At 39.0% G+C, this 27,827-nt stretch overlaps 1 protein-coding gene across 2 annotated transcripts; it reads left to right on the top strand.

Moving 5' to 3' along the window:
• Nucleotides 1-5,989: 5,989 nt before the first annotated feature.
• LOC122646058 (autophagy-related protein 11-like) lies at nt 5,990-15,923 on the top strand. Of its 2 annotated transcripts, XM_043839525.1 has the most exons (6): nt 5,990-7,079; nt 9,003-10,692; nt 12,641-12,861; nt 13,214-13,427; nt 15,294-15,546; nt 15,592-15,923. In XM_043839525.1, the coding sequence occupies exons 1-6, from the start codon at nt 6,136-6,138 to the stop codon at nt 15,696-15,698; spliced, it is 3,429 nt and encodes a 1,142-aa protein (XP_043695460.1). In that variant the 5' UTR covers nt 5,990-6,135; the 3' UTR covers nt 15,699-15,923. The 2 variants fall into 2 exon arrangements, with proteins under 2 accessions (XP_043695460.1, XP_043695459.1); XM_043839524.1 differs by having other exon boundaries at nt 15,294-15,923.
• Nucleotides 15,924-27,827: the final 11,904 nt, after the last annotated feature.

Here is a 27,827-nt window from a genome sequence, read left to right as displayed (position 1 = left end):
GAAAGCTTCCTCCTAGGTTTAGTAGGGTTCTAAGACCTCATTAGATCCATGTATCCCAAGGATTCAAGAGGGAAAGCAAAGAGAACCTAATTTAGGGTATAATAAGGTAGAAACCCTAAGTCTTTCAATTAAAATGAGATTGAGAGCTTTAGAGCAAGCCATGGAGTAAAATAACTCCACAATAACCAAGGCTTAGAGGTTTCAATCGATCTTTGGGTTCCAAGACAAACTCTAGATCGAATCTCTCCCATTTTTCAAACCCCAAAACCCAAAATAGAAGAAGAGAGGTGGGTTTTAATGGCTTATCTACCCCAAGGAAGTGGTGCTCCACATTGAGGGCTCCAAGAAGTGATCTTCAAGCTTCCAACCAAGGTTCTCCACCCTTCTTCCTCCTTTTCTCCTTCTTTCTTTCTTCTTTCCTTCTTTCTTTCTCTTCTTTTCCTTCTTCCCACGTTTTTGGTTGGAGGAGAAGTAATGAGAATGAATGCTTCTCCCCCCCCCCTTTTGTCTTATTTATAGAAAATGGGCCTTGGGTCCTTTAAGTTAAATGGGTCAAGAGCTAAATGGGTACTTTAAGTTAAATGGGTCACCCAAATTAAATGAGTACTCTAAGTTAAATGGGTCACCCAAGTTAAATGGGTCAACCCATTAGTTCTAAATAGTAAAGAGGTCTATCAAAGGGGGTCTATTAAAGGGTGGGATCCACGTAATAATGGAACACAAGTCTCTCACACGTTTCCCGAAGTAAGTGGGATCCACAAATAAAATTTTTCCAACTCAATTAAAATAGCTCAGGCGGTCCAAACCTTGACCCGCACTTCGAGGGCATTGAGGGAAAGGGTAAATAAATAAAATTAAGGGCTAGAACTTACTTTTTCCTTGTCATGGTTTGTCCCCCATGACCCCGAATAGTTTTCTCATAGGCAAACCCATATTGTGGTCAATATTTTTGTAGCTGGGTTTGACCATCAGTGAGAATAGTTCACTAGCATACGTGGCAGTGATAACTACACGTCACGGGGAAGAAATAATAATTAATTATGATCCGGGATACGGGTATAACAATGAGGGTTTTATAATACTTCAGAGACATAGTGAAATCCATTTTATTGCTTAGCCGTGGATGTAGCTACCAGATTGGAGGTGAACCATATAAAATCTCTGTGTTGTGCGTTGTGTGTTCTTTTCTATTTCGTTTTCTTCTGCAAATTGCTATTCTGTGCATTGTCTTCATAACATGGAGTCAAACCAAACATGAACCCTTTGATAGCCAATGTCCCTAGCCCTGTGAAGCCCACAACGCATAGCTTCCAGTTCCATATGCATAATGTTATTGTCACTAGAACCACCTGCGATGGCGAAGATGACTCTTCCCATACGATCTCGGGCCAAAGCACCATACCCTCCTCTGCCATCCACCACCGAGCCATCACAGTTGATGGCGATGCAGTTAGAAGGAGGACGCAACCAGGAGTGGAGGGAGGGCTGCTGCATAAAATAGTGCACATTGATTCTCCATCGATGAAAGAAATCACGTGTGGAGTTGTTATCTGGCACAGTAGGAATGGAGCCAAGGAAGCGACCTCTAGTGTTCGCAATAATCCGACGCAAAACGCTCTCGTAAGAAGATTTCTGCTGTGCAAAGACCCTGTGGTTTCTCTCGCTCCAAATGCTTTTTTTTTTAAACAACTGACCCTGCTTAAGAAGGAATCACCAGTGAAATTGTCAACTAACCATTGGATCACCTCAGGCCAAGACCGGTGGGAGGGGGTGGTGAAACCATTAAGATGGAGAACCCGCTGCCAAATAGAGTTTGAGAAAGGGCATTGGAAGAATAGATGAGACAAATCCTCACAGCCCGTATTACATAGTGGGCAAGTAGTATCAGTAGCCACTCCCCAGTTGGCGAGCCTGCATCTGGTTGTAAGCCGTCCAAGGATGGCAAGCCAAACTATAAAAGAGAAACGAGTTTGGGAGGAGGGGAACCACACCAAATTAAACCAGGCCACCGACTCCTTGTGGGTCATGATTGAGTCCCAGATCGTCTTGAGCGTGAAAATTCCCCTCGAAGTAGCACACCACACAGCAGTGTCAGAGGGGAGTTTTGTGAAAATCCTGGTAGAAGAGATCTCGAGCCATCTATCATGAATAGCAGGATCAAAACTGTCCGTAGCCCAATGATTCCCATCCACAACGAGGGAATCAACAGTCTTGTAGATGCTCCTCCCCAAGGCTTCAGATATCAGCATGCCGGGCTTGTAAATGAGACCTCCTGCAAGCCAAGGGTCGAACCACAAATTGATATCTTGGCCAAACTTGAGCAAATACCTGATATTAGGCATGGTGGAGTTGCGAAGCTGAAAGATTGCCCTGAGAGATCGCGAACATTGCGATGGGGCTGAGGCCAACCAAAAACTATGTCTTTTAAGCCATTGGTCTATGTTTAAATATTTTATTTTTTTCACTCGAATATTATCTAAGACTCAGGGAATCCCCTAAAGTTTTATTGAGAAAATAAATAATTATAAAAAATACAAAGGGGGGACATCAGCGTTACCCTTGCCCAAGGGAAACAACTTATTGTTATCCCCCAAAGCTAGAAACCTCCCACAAGCACACTATTAAATGCATTACAATCTAAAAGCTGGAAAGCCAACCTTTTCGATCTTCTCGAAGAATTCGGTTTAAATCCTGAGGAAGCTCTTGTTCAGCATAGAATGAAGAATTATCAAGGGATACACACGCAAGATTAGCCAAATAATCAGTCTGCCCGAATACTTTCTCGATATGAAAAAAAAAAAATCTTTCCTAACACGTCTGCTAAAGCAAAGATTTTTTAAAATCAATACCAGTAACTCTAAAGATGACAATCTCCTTGAGAAACAAACAACACAAACATCTTCAAAATAAAAAAAGCAAAGCATACAACCCATTTTTGTCATTTGGGTTGATCTCAGTGAACCAATTATTAATGTAGGCACTCCACAATGGATCACGCATCTTTGGATAACAATGAAAGGCTTAATTAGGCATGGTGCTGAAAGATTTTATGCACAGCTCCTCTGCTAAGCAAACAAAAATAACTGTAGTTTAATGTTTGTAAAATGATCAAAATACCCCTAATCATATAAAAAGCTTAGAAATAATCAAATTTTCAGACCAAAAGTATCTCATGATTACACTGTTTTTATAATACGTTTGTGTTTCAAAATGATTCATATTTCACTTGATTTGATCAAGTCAGCCAATGCATTATATTCATTCAATTGTTTTTAATATATTTTTCAACACAAAACAAATTTTGAAAATTCATTTTGAAACAAGAAGATTAGGGTTTGTATCTAGGCTAAGTAGCCAAAGTATATTAAACCCATCATCTTTTTCAGATGATTAACATTGCCCTAATCCCACAAAAAATGTATGCCTCTAGTCTTACAAGCATTCCAAATATCAAGAACAACATATTCTTGGCATACATCATCAACAAGATGAACTCCAAAAGAGGAACGAAAGAAAAAGGAAGAGATCTCACTAAAACAGGGGCACCAAAGACGGTTTTGTAACACTGAATTAGAGGATTTCAAATAACAAATACACAGTTCAGAATGAAGAATTGTTTCTTACGATTTTTGCTGTCAAAAAATCAGCTCAATTGGACCATGAATGACCATCCAATCAAGCTCTTGATGTTGGCTACGCAATGCCTCAAAACCTAAAAATTTGTGTTCGTCTCCTTTTTGGTTTTCTGAGGACAACAACTCTCTCTTATGTCTCTTTCAGCCTCATTTCTCTTATTTTTATAAAAGACCCAAAAGAGGAAACCCTCATTAAATCCTTCTTGTGACAAAAATACCCTTCTTATGGGCTTTTAACTCAATTGGGCTTCACCTAGAAGGTGAGCTTTGGGCCATCCTCCACATGGAGGGAAACCCAACCCAATAGTGCAGCTCCTCTTCCCACTATTTAATTAGGGAATTAGGTTTTATACGCCGATTGCCTTGCCTATCGAAAAAAAGATATAGCTATTTGATTATTAGATATAAAATATAAGAAAAAGAAATCATACAACATAGTGTGGATTCCTTTATATGCCCTCTCACTAATTATATTGGGTTTCGCTGTTTCTCTCCTCATTAACAAACCTCCTTTTTGACAATTCGATACCCTCCATGTCAATGGTGTAAAATATGCACAATGATATTAGAGGAAACTCTCTCCCTATTATTGTTTAGTCACATGTCAAATTTCAAAGTCTTCTAATCGAATATTCTTTCAATTCCGGTTAATCATATTCCAACAATATTTTTTTGAATAGAAATCCAATTTATTTAGAACTTGTCAAAACTCATAGTTGACAAACTACGTGACTCTATCAATCACAGAATGGAATTAGATGATATTGTCATACATAGCATTGACAATTTCTTCATAGCTAAAGAATCAGCTTAACATTTAAAAACATAATGAAAATTTCAGAAAAATTAAGTAACTTTTAATTGCAATATATCCTCAATGAAAGACTTCACATGTAACGAAATATTTAGAAATGTTTCACCAATGTATGATACTATGATGCAAGCTCTTTACAACAAGTATGTGCTTTTATATACATGGATGGTTAGACTCGGAAAATTATCTGCTCCATTTTCTACCCATTCTTTTTCTCCAAGTGCCTCTAATAGCCACATGGGCAATGTGGTTAGGTAAGGGTAGGGTGATCATTCCCCTCTATTTGAGGAATTTGGGGAAATAGAGCCATTAATATCCGATGCATGGTTTGAGGTATTGGATTGGTCGATATTGGTCGGATCGGATCGATATTGTCGAAACCGATCCCGAGATTTGACCGATACAACAAGGTTTGATTGAATCGGTGATTGGATCGGCCGATCCAATCCGATCCTTTACTGATCCAACTAAATATTTTTTATTATTTTTTCAAAGTTTTAAGTTTTTTTTTTGTTTTTTATGTTATCTTGACTGATACCGATCGATACTGACTGAGACCAACTGATTTTGACTGATACAATCCAGATAATATCAATCGATCCAACCCTGAGATCACAACACCCACCAACTCTTGCCGATACATGACCCGATCCATAAAAAAACAATTTTGGGGGGTTTTTTGACCTATCTTGACCGATTTGGACCGATCCAATCCCGATCTAGAAAGGTTTCGATCAAGACCGATCCCGAGTGTGATACCTGGTATTTGAACCTTGATCCGGTGAGACCCTCTTACTGAAAAATTAAAAAAAAATTAGGATGACCCTATTAGCGTTTGGATTGACACGGTCCGACCACGAGTGTGTAGGAAATAGACAGGTTGCAGCACCGGTTAGCATTCTTTCTCCCATTAATTAAATAAACTTAAGAGAGACAGAGACAGGGAAACAGAAAGACAGAAAATCCAATAATAAATGAAGCAAAATATGCAAAGCTTTGGCTTTGTGTTTCCTTCTTTCCGAAGTTCCTGTGGACTCTGGAGGGAGGGCTCTTCTGCTACGGGCTGGACCTGCAGCAGAAGCTTATCTGTCGATTAATTAAAACAAAATAATTCTCAGAAGGAAAGGGCACAAAAATTCATTATAACTATGGAGATGCCTGGTTTCAGGGTATTTTCGTTGATCAATCTTCAGACGTAATTGGTTTTACTGTCATAGATTTCCTTTATTATCTTCATGGATCGTTCAAATGTTTTCGTATAACAAACGTTTCTAGGTTCCGAATCGGTTGGCCACAGTCCGTTCGAGGGATATCCTCGTAGTGTTCCCCTTTGTTTACGTGATTCTGTTTCTTTGTTTCTTCTTTCTTGGGTGTTCTTCAGAGAAGTAATAGTCTATGTGCGGTGCAAGTAAGGGAAACAAGGGTGGGGGAAGTAGAATTAGGGTTTTGTTGATGACATGTTTGGTGGGTTTCGGTGGAATTAGGGTTTATTGAACTCTACGCTCATGGGCTTGAGACAAGTAGGGTTTTGTTATGTTCTGTCTGTGAATACTTAGGATTTTAATCGTTTGCTAGACTGGGTGCAGAGATAAGCGTGCAAATTTGGAAATTTGGGTTGTTTTCCTTTTTGGGTGAATTGGGTTCTTTCTATTTTTGTGGTGGATATATCCATTTTTTGGGGATAAGATGAGTTTGAATGGTCCGGAGGAATTTGTACCAGGAAGGAAGCTACTGGTTCGAATCGTAGAGAACGGCCATACTATCGAACTTGTTTGCAATGAATACACGCTGGTTGAAGCAGTTCAGAGATCTGTAGAGTCAATTTCTGGGATTCAATTCAATGATCAAATTCTCCTCTGCCAAGAGATGAAGCTTGAAGCTCAACGACCCTTGTCGACGTACAAGCTCCCCTGTAGTGGCCGCGAAGTCTTTGTCTACAACCGAGCTCGAATGCTTTCTGATTCGCGGCCGCCTCCGCCGGAGCAAATCAATATCCCTGAAGTCAGTGAACCTCCAATGCCTTCCCCTACTAAAGACCCTCACCCTCTGGATGATGCTACTGATCCTGCTCTCAAGGCATTGCCTTCATATGAGCGTCAGTTTAGATACCATTTTCACCGTGGGCGTGCTATATTCAACTGCGCCGAATTGAAGTTTAAGTATTGCGAGAGGCTTCTGAGAGAGCAGATGGTGCAAGAGAGGGCTGTGGAGACTGCCAAGGCTAGCATGGATCACCACTATCGGATGATATGCCAAATGTACATGGAGTTCATGAAGTGTTACTCCCAGCAGCATCGATACCATTCTGACCTTTTGGCGAATTTTGAGCGGGATATAGATAGACTGAGATCTTGCAAGCTTTATCCAGCTTTGCAGACACAAACTCGGAAGTTCTTGCTTGATTTTGTGAAGGAGGAGAATTTACGGAAGTGGGCTGAGAATTGTAACAGCTCACACCGGCAGTTTGAGGCTAAGGTTATGCAGTTAAAGCAGATGTTCAATGAACTGAAGCGGCGGGTTGAGGATCTTTACTCTAGTAAGGCTTCAGCTGCAATAAGGGATTTGAAGTTGGTGATAAAGGACCACCAACGATATCTAAATGAGCAGAAGAGTATAATGCAATCGTTGAGGTTGGTTTCTTAAAACCCTCCCTGCCTTCCGCACACCTGGTTTTGGTTTCTTTGAGCTACTTGTGTTTCATGTTCGATTGATATTTTATCAGTAGTAGCTCATACCAGAACCACTTGTTTGTCTCTTGTTTTGAGCTCCCGGACTTACCTTGGTTGATAGAACTATGTCTTTGATAACCTGTTCTGTCTGAGCTCAATGCTTTTCTTCGAGATAGGCCTTGCTTTATTCTTAACCTCTATACCTGCAAATCTACTGTTATGTTGGTGCAACCTGTTATTAAACTTCGTCTCACTTCAACTCATTGCAATTTTGCAACATTATGAAAACAAAAGAAATTTTATATATTTAAGACAGCAAGTTGGTACAAGGATCAAGAAGACAGCAAGTAGTAGTGCTATTGGTAAACTTCACAAAAGACTTAAACTAATTACGAAATAAAGGATGAGGAAATGTTTTAAAAGACACATCTTTGGCTCGGTCCACTATCTGCAAAAGAAGGTTAAGGACTTCAAAAGGCCAGGGAGAATGGGATGGAGTTGGAAGAAGTCTAGGTAGCGCCTGATTAGAACACCAAACTTCTTTCAGCTTCAAACCTCTCATGGTGGCATAGTCCAAACCGTAGAGAATTGCAGTTAACTCCGATTCCAGGGTATGGTTAATTTTAATCTGTCCTGCAACCAACAAAATGAGTTTGCCATCTAGCAAAATGCAAAATGCAAAATGCCCATCTAGAGTAATCTATATCTCCTATGTCTCTGGAATCAAACCCATCCCACTTACCTTGGTAAACCCTACGCATATCAAAACAGGAAAATCTAAAGTAGGTAAATGCATATTAGGGCAGGATAAGATAATTTTATCAGAATGTAACATAGTATCCAAATTGATAGGGGGGGGGGGGGGCTAGATGAAGTTCCAACGACCAATGTTCAATCTTCCACAACACAACAGTAGGATCAGGCTTAACAGAATTAAAAACACAATTGTTTCTAACAAACCAAATAAACTAACAAGTGATTATAAAAACAGAGAAAAACCAAATGAGAGATGTCTTATCAAGCCGTTGGCTAAGAAGGGTAGATATGCAGAAATGTCTGATAGATGGGAAAGAAATGAATTTCATCCTCAGACCCAATGGACCAGCTGTCTAGATATGTTTAACCCATCATAGGAGAAAAAGATATGCCAGAGGGTCTCATTACAAGTGCCACAGAGAGCACAAGCGGGATCGACTTGTGTCTATTTTGAAATAAAATCCTTAACTGGAATCCCTGCAATTTTGCAACATTTTGAAATATACAGCATTTGTCATCTTATTTTTCGAGATTACAACAGTTATTACCATGAGATCCCTTTAACTGCTGTAGAGTGAGTTGCTTCGAAAGCACCTACAAATCTTCTAGCTGATACTCTCTCTCTCTCTCACTGTGCCAGAAACTAACCATTTTTGTTGTGCTTGGGGCTTCATAAACCCATTGTTTTTATTGTCAATGCTTTAATATGTAGTTTTGTTGACCCAAGTAGTCTTAGACTTTCACACTGTTCTCTCTTCTTCGTAATAATATTCTATCTTATGAAGTGATATCATATACTTCCCTGCACTCTCTTTCTTCTTTGCTTTGTAAAAATTTTCTTTCCTGCTGATTAAAGTGGGAGGGAAAGAAAAAGGTTGTACATGCAGTTAGTGCTGAAATTATAATTCCTCATGTATATTTCGTAATGAGCTCTTCAATTTTTCAAAATTTTACCATTTTAGACACCAGCTTGTTGTTTGCTATATAAGCCTGTGAGAAATTCACCACAGGTGATGTTTTTGACAACATTTATCTATTGGATACTGGTACACCAACCTGCAATAACAGTTTTCTTTTTGGAACAACCTTTTTTTTTCTGCACCAAATCATTCTTCTGCTTATATGCAGTAAAGATGTTGACACTGTGAAGAAACTAGTCGATGATTGTCTGAGCTGCCAATTATCTGCCTCCCTCCGTCCTCATGATGCAGTTTCAGCTCTTGGTCCAATGTATGATGTCCATGACAAGCACCACCTACCAAAAATGCAGGCTTGCAATCATTCAATTTCAAAACTGCTCGATTTCTGCATGGGTAAAAAGAATGATATGAACCTTTTCGTGCATCATTGCATGCAAAAGGTAGCTTATGTTCAATTTATGATCAGAGATGTCCGTCTACAATATCCTGCTTTTAAAGAAGCAATGGCACGCCAAGATGATCATTTTGAAGATCTAAAGTTGCTGCGTGGGATTGGGCCTGCATACAGGGCATGCCTTGCAGAAGTAGTGAGGAGGAAGGCTTCAATGAAGCTTTACATGGGCATGGCTGGACAATTGGCAGAAAGACTTGCAACGAAGAGGGAGGCTGAGGTAAGAAGGCGAGAGGAATTTTTAAAAGCACAGAATGCCTTCATTCCTCGGGATATATTAACATCCATGGGATTGTTTGATACTCCAAATCAGTGTGATGTCAATATAGCTCCATTTGACACTAGTTTGCTTGATATTGATGATATTGCTGATGTTGACCATTATGCTCCTGAGTATTTAGTTGGGATCCGTTGTAAAGGAGAGAAGCATGGAACACCAAAAGCGTCCATGGTGATGTCAAATGACAATTCTAACTTTGCTGAAGCTGAAAGAAATACCATAGAATCATCTGAAAAATGCAACTCTAAGGATGTGCTCGAGGGCTGTGAGTCAGTAGAAGTTGCTGGAACAAGTAAAATTGAAGTTGAAAATGCGAGACTGAAAGCTGAACTTGCTTCTGCAATAGCTCTGATGTGTTCTTTTAGTCCTGAAATTGAATATGAAACACTAGATGACAGTAAGCTGGATAGCATACTGAAGAATGTGGTGGAGAAGACAGCAGAAGCCTTGCATATGAAGGATGAGTATGGCAAACATCTCCAGTCAATGCTTAACATGAAGCAGATGCAATGCTTGTCTTATGAGAAGCGCATTCAAGAGCTGGAGCAGAGACTGTCCGATCAGTATATGCAAGGGCAGAAACTTCCAGGTGGAAAGGATGTCTTTGAGTTTGGCCATTCATCTGTGAAGGCTGATGACTTCAAATCAGAAATATCAGGTGATGGAGAAGCCCACATGCCTTACATCTCTACTGAACCCATGGATGAGCTTTCTTGCATGTCTGCATCATTGGATTCCAAACCAGAGCAGTTTCAACAGCAATCAAGCAAAGCACGAGAAGGTGTGGATGAAAATATGGCTGATTCTTCAGGTTTACTAAATCCTCAGCTGGATTCTTCAATGTTGGAGCCACATCGAGATGAGCTGGAAGCAGGTGATAAACCAGGACGAGAGAAGATGGTGGGGCAGTTGCATTTGCTACTATCAACCAGCTCCACTGCTGAAACCACATTGGAACCTCTGAACATGTTGCCTTGTCAAGCTGCAATTGAGCAAGATTCAGCATCTAACTTAGCGAGTGATCTTGTATTGGAACTGCAGAAAGCGCTAGCAGACAAGTCAAACCAGTACAATGAGACTGAAACCAAGCTTAAAGCTGCTCTAGACGAGTTGGACATTCTGAAGAGAGAACTGGAAATCAGCCATAAGCTGCTGGATGAATCTCAGGTACTTTTGGATGAACTGATAGCTTCATTTTTCTTGCGGATTTGATTGTAATAAATATTGCACGAAGATAAATCATGCTTCTGAGGTTGAGACTGTTTCTCCAAAAACTAAACTTTGACTAGTTAACTGGATGATAGATCTTAGAGTTTTTTTTTGGCGGAGGAAATGTAATTTAATGCTAGATATTTTTTTCATTGTTTTTTAGATAGTTTTTATGTGCTGATATTTTAAATGTTGATTAACTTTTCTCATTTTCAGTTTTTATTTTATTGAATGACTTGCTATTTTCTTGTATCTATATTCCTCTGCATATTAGTTCTCGATATTTGATAAAAACCTAGAACAAATTCTCTTAAATGAGGTATATTTGCATCACACTGCCCTCGAGTCTCTCCCCTGATACCTTTCCGCCTTGGAATTCTAATGATTTCTAACTACTACCCGAAAGTATTTCAATAGTTTCTTCCTGCAGTCAACTCCGACAAATTTTGGCCCTCGTGCATCTTTCTTCCCTGATGACCTTGGGTGAGATGATTTTTGTGTGAATATTGTCCAGGGGTGATCCCTATGTTAATATAGAGAAATTATGTCCACCTGTGTTTTTAGCTTCTTTGGGTACAAGGTGATTATCTGTGGCACACCCTGCAATCTTTTCTGCCTTCATTTCATGCTACTTATTGTAGAAAAGGAGAGTTAAAGGTTGTAAGTTGGTAAGGGTGTCATTTCCAGGCCTGTGCAGACAGACCCTACTAAGGCCGCTCGATAAAACTGAAACTGAACAGACTCTTTTTTTAAACAGTCCAGCTTTATTTTTAGGATATATTGTTTTCTATTAATCGGTCGGTCTCAGTCCAAACTGATCAACCTGATGGACCAACTGATTGACTCAATTACAAATCTGCCCGAAACCCAACTGACTGAGACTGATTAAAGACTATCAATTAAGGAATAATTTACCTATCCTAATACCCTTTGCCAAAATATAGACAAAAAATGGCTTAACTGATCAATTAAGAGCCGATTAACCAAAACCAATTGAAGACTGATATCAAACCGACCAATTATTAACCAGTTTCAGTCTTGTTGGTTTTGAGGACCCATTTATGTAGTCAGGTCAGTCTTGGTCCTGATGCTCAAAGGTGCAGGACCAATCAAGTCAAACTGAAACCGACAGGTTTGACACCCCTAGTTGGATGCATCCACTGGTTTTATGTTGGAAGCTATCTTAGTAAAAAACATGTCATCCTGGAAAGTGGAATGTATATGAGCCTCTACTTTATCCTGTTTCGACAGTGAGTGAGATTAATGTTCAGAAATCAGCTATTACTCATAATGCCATTTATATTGTGTTCCTAAGTTGGTATAATTTAAGGGCACAAACAAGCTGGGGATGTTGGAACTTGAATGGTTTGTGTTCTTTTTTCTTTTTTCTTTTTTCTCTGCTAATTAAGTATTTATCAGTAGAAAATAACATTGAATTATTTACTAGTTGTTCTTAAGAAGCCTAATAATGTTGATTTTAGTGAAATGATCAGTTGTCAATTTGTATAATAGCACTTACAGCATTATTTGATGTCTTCAATGTTGGTCGACAAGATTTGCTTGTCTCAAAAGTTCTTCCATGCATATCATATGCCTGTGGGAACACCTTTATATGGATTCTTTCCAGAAGAACAAATAGAAACTTTGCAACTAAATAACTATGCTGCTTTGAAATTGACATACTCCTTCGTACCGTATGACTGGCAAAGTTAGAGGCTGCTGGAGTACATTATTGTTTTGTTATATTAAGAAATTGTTATGCTTGTGCTGATCATCTGTTATATTATTGTGTTTCACGTTAATCCTTTGAAGAACTATGACTGGTGATACTGTTACTACAAGGGCATTTTTTTGGTAGTTCTTGTTCGATGTACTACTGTTATTAACACTTAAAAAATTCTGACAGATGAATTGTGCTCACTTGGAAAATTGCCTGCATGAAGCTAGAGAGGAAACCCATACTCATCTTTGTGCTGCTGATAGGAGGGCCTCAGAGTATAGTGCACTGCGGGCTTCTGCTGTGAAAATGCGAAGCCTTTTTGAAAGATTGCGAAGTTGCATTACTGCAACGGGTGGAGTGGCTAATTTTTCTGATTCCTTGCGTTCTTTGGTTCTTTCATTGGCCAAGTAAGTAATTGACTCAAAACATTTCCCCAAAGCTTGGCACTTCAATTTAGGAGGCTTAGATTTTTTGCAGCTTTAAGTTTGGTTGCTTATGATATATTTGGTGTATTTTCCTTTCATGGTGGATGTGGCCCAAGCACACATCAATTTGGATTATTTAAATTTGGTTATTCCTTAGTTGATTCATTACATAAAACTTGTGGAAGTCTGATTTTTGTCAGTTTTGTTTTCACTTTCCTTTAACCTTATGTTTGGGAAAGTGTGGCATCATTTTGTCTATGACATATTTATAATATTATTGTTTGAGTTGTATTTACTCAGATTTTCAATGTATTGTGATTGTTACTATTTTCAGTTCTGTCAATGATGTTGAAGATGATTTTACTGTGGAGTTCCGAACGTGTACCCGGGTCCTTGCAGACAAAGTGGGTTTTCTGTCTCGACACCGTGCAGAGCTGTTGGACAGGTGCTCAACGGCTGAAGTTGCACATGGGCGCCTTACAAAGGAGCTGGATGAGAAGAAAGAACTGGTTAAAAGCTTATTTGCAAAGCATCAACTCGAGAAGCAGGTCAGTAGTTGTCCAAATTATTGAAGATGTTTTAGCCGTTTTTTTGGCAGTGTAGCAAAAAATTAAGGTACTTTATGGTGGACTTAAGCTCCTTACCTTGTTTTTACCACTTTTTGCCTGTCATCTTATTGATCTGGATGAGTCTATCAGTGACCTACCTAAAAGTGGGCCATAAGTCTGTCTGGATACTTCTAAATGCCCAATGTGAAAAATTTTCTTCTCAATCTTAGGTTCTTTTAATTAGTTTTTGATTGTTGATATACTTGGCTGCCTCATGTATGATTGTCTTTTTTGTTGACTGCAAGTTTGGTTTTTATTCTTGTCTGGGCATTTGCTATGTATAGACAATTAGAAGGGGTTGCATTTCCATCTAAATTCAAATAAAATACCATACATACAATTAAAGTCGACATAGATGTGGGACGAGTAATGAAAGACTGAAGAAACATGGATGCAGTCAAGGGAACATAGTAGTAGTAACCATATGTAACAACAATGGGAAGATTGATGAGAAGGTTCAGCCATTTGCAATGAACACCAAGGTATGTGTCAGTGATGAATATTATGTTGCAAGTTGTAGGCATCGGAGGACAAAGCGAAGGCTGAAATTGATAAGGGTTGGTGGCCAACTGGTGGAACAGGAACATTTTTTCCATACATAGCTGGAATGACTGTAGTTGATATATGAAAATATTTTCTAGGTAGGTGAGCTGTCTGATTTGAGCCATGTGGAGGGATAAGAACTATCTACTAGATATATGGACCGTTTGGATTGCGATTATGTCAAATTCATTGTCCACCTCAACTTTATTACCCATCATGTGTTGCACTCTTCCCCTTGGAACTTCTAGCGGTTAGAAGTTAGAAAATTTTGAATTTAAAATGGCCAAAAAGGGCTTCTGTATAAGGTTGTGCCCCTAGTGATATATCTTTTCATGTGTCAAAAGAAGTGCTCTTTGCAACATGATGTAGTAATTTTGGCTGAAATTTGCCACCAGTAGAGGGCGCATCACTGACTTAAGTGTGGTGCTTTTTAGGCTGCCTCCATTATGCTCATCTAGATTTCTTTGCTTGATGGCTCAACTAGCAAATTTGTGTGTTTCAGCGATGCGGTGTTCTAAAGTGACCAGTTACAGTACCACTGACAAAATTGTATGACTGCGATTGTTCTGAGGACTGGAGAATGGAAAGAAGTCATTGTCTCAATTGATTGTGCTTGCTTATATATTTTTTATTTAATTATTATGAAAGTCAAATGTCCTTTGGGGGTCTTTCTTGGTGGAGATATCTTTGTTGAATCCTGAGCCAGATGAATCAACAGGAGATAAGAGAGCTTCCTCTTTTGGTAGTTGTACTCTTATGCCGGAAGCATCTCTATTTTGCTTGGCTGGCTTAGGGGAGCCAAGATTAAAAGTTATTATTGCCATTCAACTTATAAGATCAAATGTGTTCTGGTTGACATCGAAAATGTCTTCATATGTGAATTTCTGGGCTTCTTATCAATGATAAGGAGGATCATCATTGAGCCTAGCCCTACTTACTAACAAGCATAAATAAGAGATTCGAGTTGGTAGTTGTGCACTGTTCCTTGGGTCTGTCTCTGTGTATCATGATTGTTGCTGAGGGGCCCAAGCTTCAAATTTTGATGAAAGTGGATATTGACCATCCGGCTTTTAAGTTAAAATTGTATGTTAATGTGGAGAGTATATGACTCATCATATTTTATGTCATACTATGGTATCCATTGGTAGGGTGTTGAATTCGGCGGTCATGCCCAACTGCCATTTCCCCTATTTTGCAACTTACCAGTTGCTGGAGATAAGCTTCCCACTGGTGATTCTCTGACGACTTGATTTTCCTCCGCAGACAAACAAGGAGAAGATATCATTTGGTCGTTTTGAACTCCATGAGATTGTCGCCTTTGTCATCAACTCTGCTGGGCACTATGAAGCGATCAACAGGAACTGCTCTAACTACTATCTATCTGCAGAATCTATTGCCTTGTTTACAGAGCACCTCCCAAACAAACCAAGTTACATCATTGGTCAGATAGTGCACATAGAACGGAGAACTGTGAGGACACCACCCGTTCGGCTTGAGCCTGGGATAGATCAAGTTGATCGCCTGAGCTCTGATACAGGGACTTACCATTTGTCTGTGAGATCGATATCCTCGTCAAACCCATATGGCCTCTCTATTGGTTGCGAGTATTTCATAGTTACAGTAGCAATGCTACCTGACACGAACATTCATTCGTCACCTCCTTCCTGATCCTGCTGCAAGCAGACAGACATGATGGAAGAAAAAAGTGCATCCTTTAAAATTATGGGGAAAATTGAACCTTGGTAGGAATGGCGGTTGAATTCCTTCTTTGTACAGCTCATAACAATCTGTTAAATTTCATTTTTTTTTTCTTGTGTATATGTTATCCTCTGTAATTAGAAATTGTGAATAATTCTTTTGGCCCTTGATCATTAATTGGTCTCAATATGTTCATCTTTCATTTCATATGCTTCCGTTGTATTATAATCAAATTTAATGGTGTGTTTCTAAGAACTTTATATTTCAATGGCTTATGATAATTATACAGTATGAACTGAAATAAACTAAGCTTATATTGGAACTCCCAAATAATGTCATAGCCATTGGGTGTTAAGTTGGATTCTTGTTGAATGAAGTGTGGATCTGATACTGAACCTTAATGATGAAACATGGGAGTACGAAATTTCCATCCTCTCATGATGCATGCTTACAACTGTGCTTTGGTAGGGTCGAGTTAGGCAAACGGTTTGTATTTTGTCAGGTGGTCTTCCTACCACTTTCTCGCCATTTGTACCTTTTACACATACGGAGAGTGAAATTCCATCCTCCATTGATCATGGCAGTGCCACTAAATTCTTTTTTTTTATTTTTTAATGAGAAATGTTATGTGGCTTGTGGTGCGAATTTGTGATGCAACGATCAAGAAGTTGGAGAGACGGTCGATTAAGCATCTGTAACTAGTTGATTGGAAGCTGTTGGTAATGACTTTGTCACTAGTTATAGTGCAGTTTTCACCCCTTCTAAGAGGTAAACAGGAAGGCCGGGGGGATTAAATATGGAGATGGATGACGAGCTTTTTCAGCTAATCGTCTGGCTTCCCGGTGGTTCCCAGTCCTCCAGGGGTTCGACTTTCGACTCCATACCCTTGGCTGGCGTAGACAAAGAAGATAACTAAACAAAACAATAGTGGTTAGGAAAGCCCCGGAGTATCTATGGGAAATTGGAGGGGGGCTCTTCTCCTTTGTCAACTCCTTGTTTGTGTCTTTGACAAGTCAACCGAGCCTAACCAAAGCATCGGGCAAATTCAGTGTCTTGTGGATGCTCTCTATGAGGTAGTTAGATACGCCCCTTGGGGGATCTGTTGGGTCTTTATAAGGACTCAATCAAAGGGCACAAACAAATGAAGACAGAGCCTGCTGTTTTTCTGAGTTCATTCTATCTACCACCCTCTTCACTTGATTATAAATACTTTTATTATAAATATAAGAGGGACAGATCTGCAGTACAACATTCAGTTTTAGCCACAGGTTCTCTCCCACTCTTGGGACTTGTGTGTTTCTTCTCCTCTCTTCTTCTTACTCTGGTTTAATTATAGGATTCTAGTGTGCTAACATCTTTCATGCTCAGAGGACATGATACTTACAACCAACAATGAGAAAAAAAGTGAGTCAAAAATGTTGTCAATTCCTCAACCCTAAAAGTCTTCAGCTTCTCAAATGGCATGTTGAAATTCCTCAGCGTAACTATTGGATATACAGGTTAGAAGGAAAAGAAAAGTTCTAAATCAATCTTCAATCCGTTATTAGTCTAAAGATACTACTGCAGATGTAAATGCCCCTCCAAAGATTCTTAAATACAATCCACAAGATAAATTGGAAGGCAACTAACGATTGAAACTTAAAATGAACCTAATGCGAGTAAAAATCTCGTCAATTTTTTAATCCTAAGAGTGTCTCAACTGCTTAAAATAGCATGTCAAAATATATCAGTCCGACTATTCGGGGTACAGCTACTACAGAAGCAACTGAAACGTTCATACTTCTAAATCATCACACCATTACCAGATTAAAGATACTACTGCAGATGCATATGCCCTCTGAAGATTCATAACACCTCCAAAATAAATTGGCAGGCAAATCGAAGATAGTTTCTAAGTTGCATGCCTGCAGTACTAAACCGAGATTATCATCGGCTTCAGATCAATCATGTGCATCCATTTCGTTCTTCCCTATCAATCACCTTTGCCTTCTTACAAAATATTTTCTTTGTCCTCTTTGTGATAGGGACGGGGTTTGGATCCATAATGTAACACTGTATCTGGAGGTAACAGTCCAAAATAAGCTTCAAACTCCAATGAACTCAGGTGAAGAAATTCAGACTTAGGTAGGAGCAAAACAATCAAACAAATCTGAAAATAATGCTTGAACAGAAGAGAGTTTAGACCAGTCACAGTAGGGAATCAGAAGTAGCAGGAATAAATATTAGTCTCAAACAACGGCTGTGATAGAGAGAACCTTGTTTGTTTGTTTGTTCACATGGAAAATAAAATAGACATAGCAGCGGGTCATAAAAGGGGTCAAACCCTAGCTTGAGTGAGGGGCTGCAGAGACAGCAGCAGGAGTAGGAGATAGGGGCCACAACAGGAATCGAATGGCCTTTTCTAAGAACAGAAAAAACCCTAAAAACCCTGCAGAGAACAGGTCTTGGATAGACACCAACTGGAGATCAAGTTCTGCAGAAGAAAGCCCAAACTACAGCAAGAATTCGAGTGGTCCTGATCTGGTTCTATGAGCAGCTCTTCAACAGCACAGTGAGTGTCATTCTTCAAAGCAACAGGGGCTTGCAGCAGTCACAATTGATGATGTAGGGGAAACCCTAGGGACTAGGGGTCCTACAAGGGCTGGTTAGGTAGGTTGGACTAAAGGTAATATTCTAGGGCAAAGTTATGAAAATGGTCTAGCAGCAGCATATAAAAATGATTAACATGTAGTTAAAACAGGTTAAAAAGTAATAAGCAATCAAAATCCTAATTAGAGGCAGCAACATAACAAGAAAAAACCAAGGGGAAAACATGGGGATAGGGACATGGCAGCAAAACACTTAATTGAGTGCAATTAGGTTCAAGGTTCTGAAAATAATTAGTGCTATGATTAAAACCCTAACATGCAGCCACTTAATGATAGGACAGTAAGCTAATCAATTGAAGCAATCCCTAAACCAGTGGGTTAATTAATATAGTCACAAATAGGGGAATAATTGGCACAACAGAAACTATAGGGATTGGAGATAGCATTCATGCGATAATAAAAAAAAAAAAAATTTGAGGTGCATTCAATGCCCCAAGGTATAGGACTGTATTGAGATTAATGTAAGCAGGGGAAAGTGGCAGAACTAAAATTCAGGGGGGGGGGGGGGGGTGGTGTCCACAGTAGCAACAATAGATAAGGAAAGGAAAAGAAAACAAGTGAAGAGAAGAGAAGAAGAGAGAAACAGCTTTACCTGGCTGAATGATAAAGAGAGAAGGAGAAGAAGAAGAATACCACAATTGGGGGTTTTGGGGGGTGGGGGGGTGGGAACAGTCCACAATAGAGAGAAGAGAGGGAGCAGCCGAACATCCTTGTTTTAATTCTCATTCATATCAATAATAATAATCCATCTTAGGGTTTTACAAGGTTTTATAAGCCACTTCACCCTAAACAGAATATTCTATTCTAATTTGAATAAAAACCAAGTAAAATGTTAAAAATAAATAACACTTGAGTGAAAATACCCATGAGTTGATCCATGGGCCAATCCATTGAATCAAAAAGACCAAATAAACCCAAATAAACTAACTAAACTAACTAGGCTGCACTCCATCGTTCCAAGTAAGTAGGTAGGGGCTGAAATCATCAATCCAACAGTCAAAGGCTAATCAGGGGCTGAAATCATCGTCCATCCTCCTAGCACCACAGACAATACCATAGCCTCTAAACTCATCATCCATCCAATTTGTGCTGCAGTAGGCTGATCTCTACGTCGTCATCTCTGGTACACTCTGAACTGTTGGCTCAGTGGGTTGATGCCCTCATCAATTAAAAGAGCAGAAATCTTCAAACAGCAACAGAGAACAAAAGAAATAAAGGAAAAGGGAACTCGAGATAGAGGAGGAACATAGAAGATAGGAAAAAGGGGGTGGGGATGGGCTTTTCTCAGCCCTGGGTATCTCACCCACAGCTATCCCAGCTGTTGAACAGGGAGTTTCTTCCCATAGTCGAGTGCAGCAACATGCCTCAAACTTTTATTTATCGATTCTATCTCAATCGATTACAATAGCTGCCTATTTATTGACTCAGACCAACTTACAAAATTAGAAACTAAAAAATAGCAACTAACAGAAATTAGAAACTTAATGGAAATAGAAACTACTGAAGGCTTCAGCTTGGACAACCAAAATAGCAACTAATAAAATTAGAAACTACTAAGCAGCAAATTAGAAACTAATAGGAAGCAGTTGAAGTTGACTGGTCAAAGACTCCTTGCAGGGAATTTCGAGCAGCCCTTGTGGGTCTTCTAAAAGCACAGCTGGTTTGGCTTGAGCGGGTCCAGTTCTGGTTCATCAGAAGCTGGTTTTATGGGCCTTGGTTCTTCTTCTTCCTTGGGTAATGCTGGCTAGTCATGAGATCTACCTTAGTCCAGGTTCATGTTGGCACCCATGCAACTTGATATTGTTGCACCCTGTTTTCCTTTTTCTTTAGGAATAGACTAATAGTCAATATGACTGTTTTAGACATCCTGGTACATGATTAATTTGTTTGATGAAACAAAGGGTATCTTGTTGAGATTTCATTATGGAAATGAATCTAGTAATATGTTCACAGGTAAGAATCTTATCTTTACATGGAGCAGCAATTGTGTTACTAAAAAGGTGTTGTCTAACTTGCCAGTTCCTAATTTTCATTGTAGGTGATTCCAGGTACAGTCGCGTAGAAAATTGAAGGGCTACAAAGGGATTTCCTTTGGCATGGATGAGCAGGGCAAATGAAGACACCTCTCATGGATCAGAAAGGGTTTGCACTCCAATGCAGGAAGGAAGGTAGTGACTAGTGAGTGAGAAGACCAGTTAGGGAGGTAAACATAGTGATGCATTAACCTTAGGCAGCGTTTAGTATGCATTCTTGAAATGCATTCTAAGTCAATTTTGCATTCTTGAATGATAAAAATAGTTGTTCTTATCGCTTGAGAAGGCAAAATCTACCTAGAATGCATTCCAAGAATGCATACCAAACACAACCTTAGACTGGCTGGATAATTATGATACTGTTGAAGAATAAAATACAGTTTGAAGACTTTGTGGGTTAGTGCATTACTCCTCTCCCTTTCCCCATTGATCACTAAATTGAAACTATAATATAGCTTCTTTTTTTTATTTTCAAATCAAGGTGAGACTAAAACCTTATTCGCTTGGAACTGTACTAGTGTAGTATTTATAACAGAAGTATTTATAACAGACAAACAAAGGAAGCAATGTCCCAGAATAATAACCCAGTCATATATAAAGCACAGTTCTAGGATTGACCGCCACGTAAAATCATTAACTACCCTCAGAGGAGTCTATGAACATATAAGATTGCATGACTGTAAAATCATTAACTACCCTCAGAGGAATCTATGAACATGACTATTTGGGCTTATGCATATAACTAGAAAAACATCAAAACATTGTAAAATTAAAAGAACAACTTTAGTAGGTTCGAAATGGATCCACTATTAAGAGTCTAATCCTTAAATTAAAGGAACTACAGTATAAAATAAGTCTACCTACTAACTTCAAACCCTCTTCTTATTTGGGGAAATTTAGTTCGTTAGATACCAAAACATTCTTGCTGCCATACATATGAGAAAAGTAAGACTTATAAAATAGAAAAGGTACCGATTTTGGCAATTCATAAGTACAGAAAAAATGCAAATTATCATAATCTTCTGATGGAACTTCATAAAGCATCGTCAACTCCTTGGACCTAAAATGATAGGAAAGGATCATTCTGTGCAACTTGAGGAAGAGAACCTGATCATCGCTGCTATCGAAACCCACAATCGATCCACGAATTAAAGGCATGGGCAATTTCTCAATGATAATTGATTGTCTACGAGACCATTTATTGCGATGATAATCCTCCAGCTTCCATAAATAAAACTGGGAATCCCCAGCAACCTGAATATAAGGGAGCTTGTCTAGACATTCTCCTAAGTATCTGCATCTACAGTGAGGAGTACGAATATGTTTATCTCCGAAACTGTTAAACCCAGAACGATAGGTGTGTAAATCATTCCTATTCGCTGGTATTCTACGGAAGGTAAATCGCTGTTTCTTCACATTGTAGGAAACAACACCTAATGGTTCGGATACCCAATGAAAAGAACCCCTGTAAAAAGTTGCTGGACCTGAGAATGCATAATTTTCATCTCCAAGAAACATATGTCTGAGATCGTGCAATGTCGATGTCCATTTGAAGGTTTCTGAAGAAAAGAAGTATACTTGCAGACCTTTTTTCCGATTGACCAATTGCGTCACAATGAAAGAGGGAGTTTCAGAGTCATAGTGGAATTGAAAGCCTGTTACAAGAAATCTACTTTGCCGATCTGATGGCTGTTCCATATATATCTGTGGCAGCGGAGGGAGATGTAGTTGCTCCTCTGTGATAGGATTGTATACAAAGTATGATCTTACATAGATTGGTTGCCTATAATGTCTGTACCAACAAAGGACAAACCCATTCGACAGATCCGCTACGCCAAGGCAATGTCGAGGAAAAGAAAACGAGGTCCTTTTCAAGTCTCTAATACAAATAGGGTTTTCAAGAAGAGGAAAAGGACAGAACTTGACTCGATTGAAGTTAGAGTGGAGGAAACCTAATAGAGCATGATTTCGGAACTGAAAATCCTTTATAAAAGAGGGTTACGGATACCAAACGAAGCCAATTCTTCTATACAGACTTGAAACGATTGACTGATTGCCATGGCAGTCGCAGAAGGATGTCTCTGATCAAGTCCTCAAACAATGCTCCCTCGTCGACATTGACAACTTCGCTGCTTTCGGTGGATTGTTCTTCTGTAGTCCTGCACTTCTTCCCCATGTTTCCAATTACGTAATTTTCTCTCTCTCTATCTCTCCAGTGAATAAGGAATTAAGGACGGATTACATATTTATACCTTCTGGCAAAAAAATTTAAAAAAATAAGGAATGGATAGGAAAAACAATACTTGTGTTGAAGTGTGTAGGATTAATCCCGATGACAATAACATTGATTAAAAACGTAAGAACACGTGGGAGGGCGGAATGCCCGGTTTTTTTAATTTTTTTTCCGGTGAAAGAATGCCAGGTTTTAACCTCCATGGGGTTAGCGCAGCTGGCTTGGAGGGGATATGAGATTCCTCCTTTGGAAGCAAGTCTCGTGATCAAACCTTCGTCGCTGCATAATTTCTTGGGTCATCCGCCTGAGATTTACTAGGACCCAAAAGCTCCTAGTTCATACGTGGCACGAGGGTCATGTACGAATCCAAGGGGGATTTAATCGGCCTAAAGTCTGATACCCCTCCTATCTCCACAAAAAAAAAAAAAAAAAAAAGAATAGCTGCTTCTCATTCCTTGGTTGTCTGAACCTTGTATAGAGTATAGACACATTGTGTTTAAATAAGTTTATTTCCTATTAAAAAAAAAATAACAAATGGGAGGATTGGAGATAAAAAAAAAAAACTTTCCATAATTTTAGGGAAAATTAATGTGCTCTGCACTCGGATGCCTAGGATGAGTCCAAATATGGTGGTGGAAAAAATGACTGCCCTACCCCTAAATGATTGAAATGACCGCCTTGTCCCAACCCATGTGTTTGGGCACAGATTGCGCTCCTGATCAAAGAATGTCGCCCCATAACAAATTGTATCCACAGCTTAATACATGTGTAAGCCTAAAACAAATTTTCAATCAATAAGACCTAGGTCCAGCACTATTAGTTATGACCCAAAAGAAGTCCAATAGAAAAAAATTAAAGTCCTTTCTATATAGGGTTTGGATCGATTCTCTGTGAGGGAGCGTGATCTCTACGCACATGTGCAAACTAATGAGAGAACGTGCATTGACATCATGGGGGTGGGGCGGTCCCTTTATGTCTAAGCGTGGGCAGTACAGTCCCTCTACATAGAACTTTCTTTTATAGGCCATAAAAAGTCTCTATCATCTTCTACCACTCATCTTCTTTTTTCTTCTTCCCTTATATTTATAAAGCACATAGCGCCTGAGTGGGGCTGACACGGTGGGAAAACCTACAACCTATAACTGTTCGACTAAGTTGCCTTTTTTTTTTTTGCTTTTTGAAAGAGAGTGATAATAGATGAAATCCCAACACATATTTTGTATATACTAAAAAAATTTAAGAAGTGAGAACTAGTTGCATAAACTAAGAGTATGAGACTGTTTAAGTTTGACAATTCCTAAGGTCGAGGAAAATAAAATATACAACATTTACTTCAAAATTCACAAAATACAATTATACAGTCCACATCATATATACAGATCAAAATAAAAATCTCAAGATCAGCAATATCATTAAACGATCACACCATACAACGATACTCTATATGTACGAGACCTGCAGATAGAGAAACATAATGGGAAATGAGTTAAAAGCCCAGTGAGATAGAATCATCCATAACTATTCTACAAGCAAATATAAAGACACATTTACTAATATTGAAAAACAATTTTAAATATTTTAGATCAATTAGGTTATGGCCACTGCAGATTAGCTGCCAATGCGCTATCATAATAAATGTGGCACATCGTAAACCCATCAATCACTGCCATAACTCCGTCAAGTCTTTTCATGTCCATCCTCTCACTCCTCCTCCCCCTATTAAGTGAGATAAAATACATAAAGTGCCTCATCCAACACCTAAACTCCTGTTGAAAGAGTTGCAACTATGTCCAATATTCATTTATCAGGTCATATCATTTTGTCTTTATTCATGTGCATATATTTCATTTTCATTTCCATTTCGTTTTCACTTACATTTGCATATGTTTCATTTAACAATCATTACATCATGCTTTGATTATATCATAATAAAATCACATAGTTAATGACATATCAACAAACAACAACAACAACCATAACCTTATCTCAATTAAATGGGATCGGCTACATGGATTTGATAGAGATTAAAACAGTAGTTATAAAAAAGAGAAGCAAAAAGCAATTAAAAAAAAAAAAAGTAAAGGAAGAAGTCAAAGTAGTAGTCAAAGCAGTATCCCAAAGACATCCTCCTACAAGGGTAGGTTGGCTAGATGGGTCCTTGTCCTCCAAACAACTCTATCTGCTGTCATAGTAGGATTGAGCCCTATCAGACACATATCCTTTCTTACCACTTCTCCAATAATCATTTTAGGTCTGCCCCTACCTATTTTAGCTCCGCCAAATTGAATCTGGTCACTCCTTCTTACTGGTGCATCCATGGGTCTCCTTTGTACATGACCATACTACTTCAAGCGGCTCTCACGAAATTTGTCCTGGATTGATGCAACACCCAATTTGGTTCTAATAACATCATTTCTTATTTTATCTCTCCTGATCTTATCGCACATCCTCCTCAACATCCTCATCTCCGCTACACTCATCTTATCTATATTATTATTCTTAACTACCCAACACTCTGCTCCATAGTTAATGACACATCATGTCAATAAAAAATAAGCATGCCTATAGCAACATAACCATGACATCCATCATCATTCAAGCATATATACTCATACGTCAGAGCATAATTACCACATCATTCATTATCATTCATCATACATATAAAAATAAAAAGTACATAATCCTCAATTATGGAAATTCCACTAACCACGATGTCCGTACTAACTGGGAGATTCTCGTGCTTTAGACTTTCTTTTCTCAGTTATGTCACATTGTAACCTACATTGGTAGGTCATTTTATTTTAGAGTTCCATCCCATTTTGGAAATAATTTATTAAGAAACTTTGGCTTAAAGTCCATTCATAAAGTTTAATTGTATTATGGGCTATATGTATTAGGCCCTTACAATATTTTATTTCTATTTTGTTAATCATTTCCCCTTTCTTTGTTTAGTTCTTAAATTTTGATTAAACTTAGCTCCTATATTTTAATTTTAACAAATCCTAGGCTTAAATATTAAAATTCCTTTACCTTGTATAATATATAGGGAAAATTCCGCATACACCCCTGTACTTTGCCTACTAATCAACCCAAAGTTTCAAAAAGCGCACTTGTACATCCCCTGTGTATTTTTCAAAAAACACAAAATTAATAGTCCGTTAACCAGAGCATGTTAAGTGATGATGTGGGCTTTAAAGTGGACATGAAATGATTGTTTTACTGGCTAACCTAAGTAGTGGGTGAAGAGATTCCCCTTTCTTCCAAATATAAAACTCAAAATAGTAGTAGAGTGGAATGGGATTGCATCGGCTTCCTTGGAGAAAATCCTTTCCATGGAGAAGACCGTCGAGAATACAATCTCTCTCTCTCTCTCTCTCTCTCTCTCTCTCTCTCTCTCTCTCTCTCTCTCTCTCTCGATCATGTCCAGAGGTGAAGACAACGATGAAATCGGACCTGTAATTTAGGATTTTCTTGTGAGTTGTGAGGACTCACGAGCGACTTTGTCTTCCTCTACGCATCCGCGGAACCATTGAGTGACAAGACAAAAGTACCAGGGAGAGAGAAGAAGGAGGCATAGGCATAGGCTGTGGTTCTCTTGTGGGTTCCAGCTTGTGGCACTCTTCATCTTCCTCATGATCGCAACGACCCTTTGCTTGCTTGAGCATTTCTACTAATGCCAGTGAGTTTTTTTTTAATAAATATTCCATGCGTTCAATCCTATATATATATTGCTCATCTCTTCCCCAATTGTGTATAGGGTTTTTTTGTTAATCTGAGATCAAAGGTGTTGGTCCATTCATTATTCATATTTTGGAAAATGTGGGTGGTATTTGTTAATGTAGTATTCTATCGTTTCATGGAATTTAGAAATGTTGAGTGCTTGAATCGTTGTTATCTGAGACTTTGGGCATGAGGTGACCTGCGACATAATCTCTTGATGTGTCTGAAACTGAAGTACTCTGGTCTTGCTTGGAACTCGGAGGACAAGTACAGTGTAGGATGATTTAATATTAATAGCATTAGATACATTTTTTTACCTCATAATCTTGATTGTCTCATTCCACTTTGCTATCTTTTTGAGTTTTAGATTTGGGAAGGAAGATGGAACAAGGAGGAATCTCTTCATCCACTACTTAGGTTAAATTATATTTGTTATACCCGTACCCCGGGATATAATTAAATATTATTTCTTCTCGTGACGTATAGATACCGCTACCATGTATGCTGGTGACCTGTTCTCCATGATGGTCAAACCTAGTTACAAAATCATTGACCACAGTACGGGCTTACCTGTAGAGGAAAGGTTCCTCAACCGCCAGTGGGAAAAGTTCGTTGACGGCGACTTCGTTGACTATCCTCCAAGTACCAGCCCGGGAAGCGAGGAGTTTAGGAGAGAGCATCCTGGACCGTCGCCTCAGTTGGATACTTCGTTCAGTGATGAGCTTGGCATTGCCATGGCGAAGCTATTCGGGGTCATGGGTGATAAACCATTACAGGGGGAAAAGTAAGTTCTAGCCCTCAAGTTTTATTATTTATTCTTTTCTTGGGGACCTCAAAGTGCGGGTCAAGGCCTGAACCGCTCGAACAATTTCATGTGAGAAGAGAATATTTAATTTCGGGTCCCACTTATCTTTGGGAAGTACATTGAGGACGTATACCCATCTCATGTGAACCCATCTTAAAGTGGGCTTCTCCCTAATTAAAGCTTGTGAGCAGGCCCATTTAACTTAAGAAGCCATTTAACTTGTATGACCCATTTTACTAAAGGCCCATTTAACCCTATTGACCCAAGGATGGGTTATTCCATTCACTTACCCACATAGAACTAATGGGTCAACCCATTTGGCTCTTGACCCATTTAGCTTAAGAGACCCAAGATCCACTTTCTATAAATAAGCCAAAGGGGGAGAAAGCATTCAATTCTCAATTACTTCTCCCATCTAACCTAAATCGTGGAGGAGAGAAAGAGGAGTGAAAGAGGAGGAGGAAGGTGGAGAAGCTTGGTGGAAGGTTGAGACCCCACCTCTTGGAGCCATAAATCGTGGAGCTCTCTCATCTTGGGGGTAGGTAAGCCATTGAAGCTTTCTTCCTTCTTCTATTTTGGGTTTTAAAAGGGGTTGGGAAATGGAAGAGATTCGACCTAGAGCTCTCTTGGAACCTAAGAGATCGATGGAACCTTAAAGCC

This window comes from Telopea speciosissima, chromosome 11 (assembly GCF_018873765.1).
Source record: "Telopea speciosissima isolate NSW1024214 ecotype Mountain lineage chromosome 11, Tspe_v1, whole genome shotgun sequence".
Classification (NCBI taxonomy): domain Eukaryota; kingdom Viridiplantae; phylum Streptophyta; class Magnoliopsida; order Proteales; family Proteaceae; genus Telopea; species Telopea speciosissima.
This window is presented reverse-complemented; position numbering and strand designations above follow the sequence as displayed.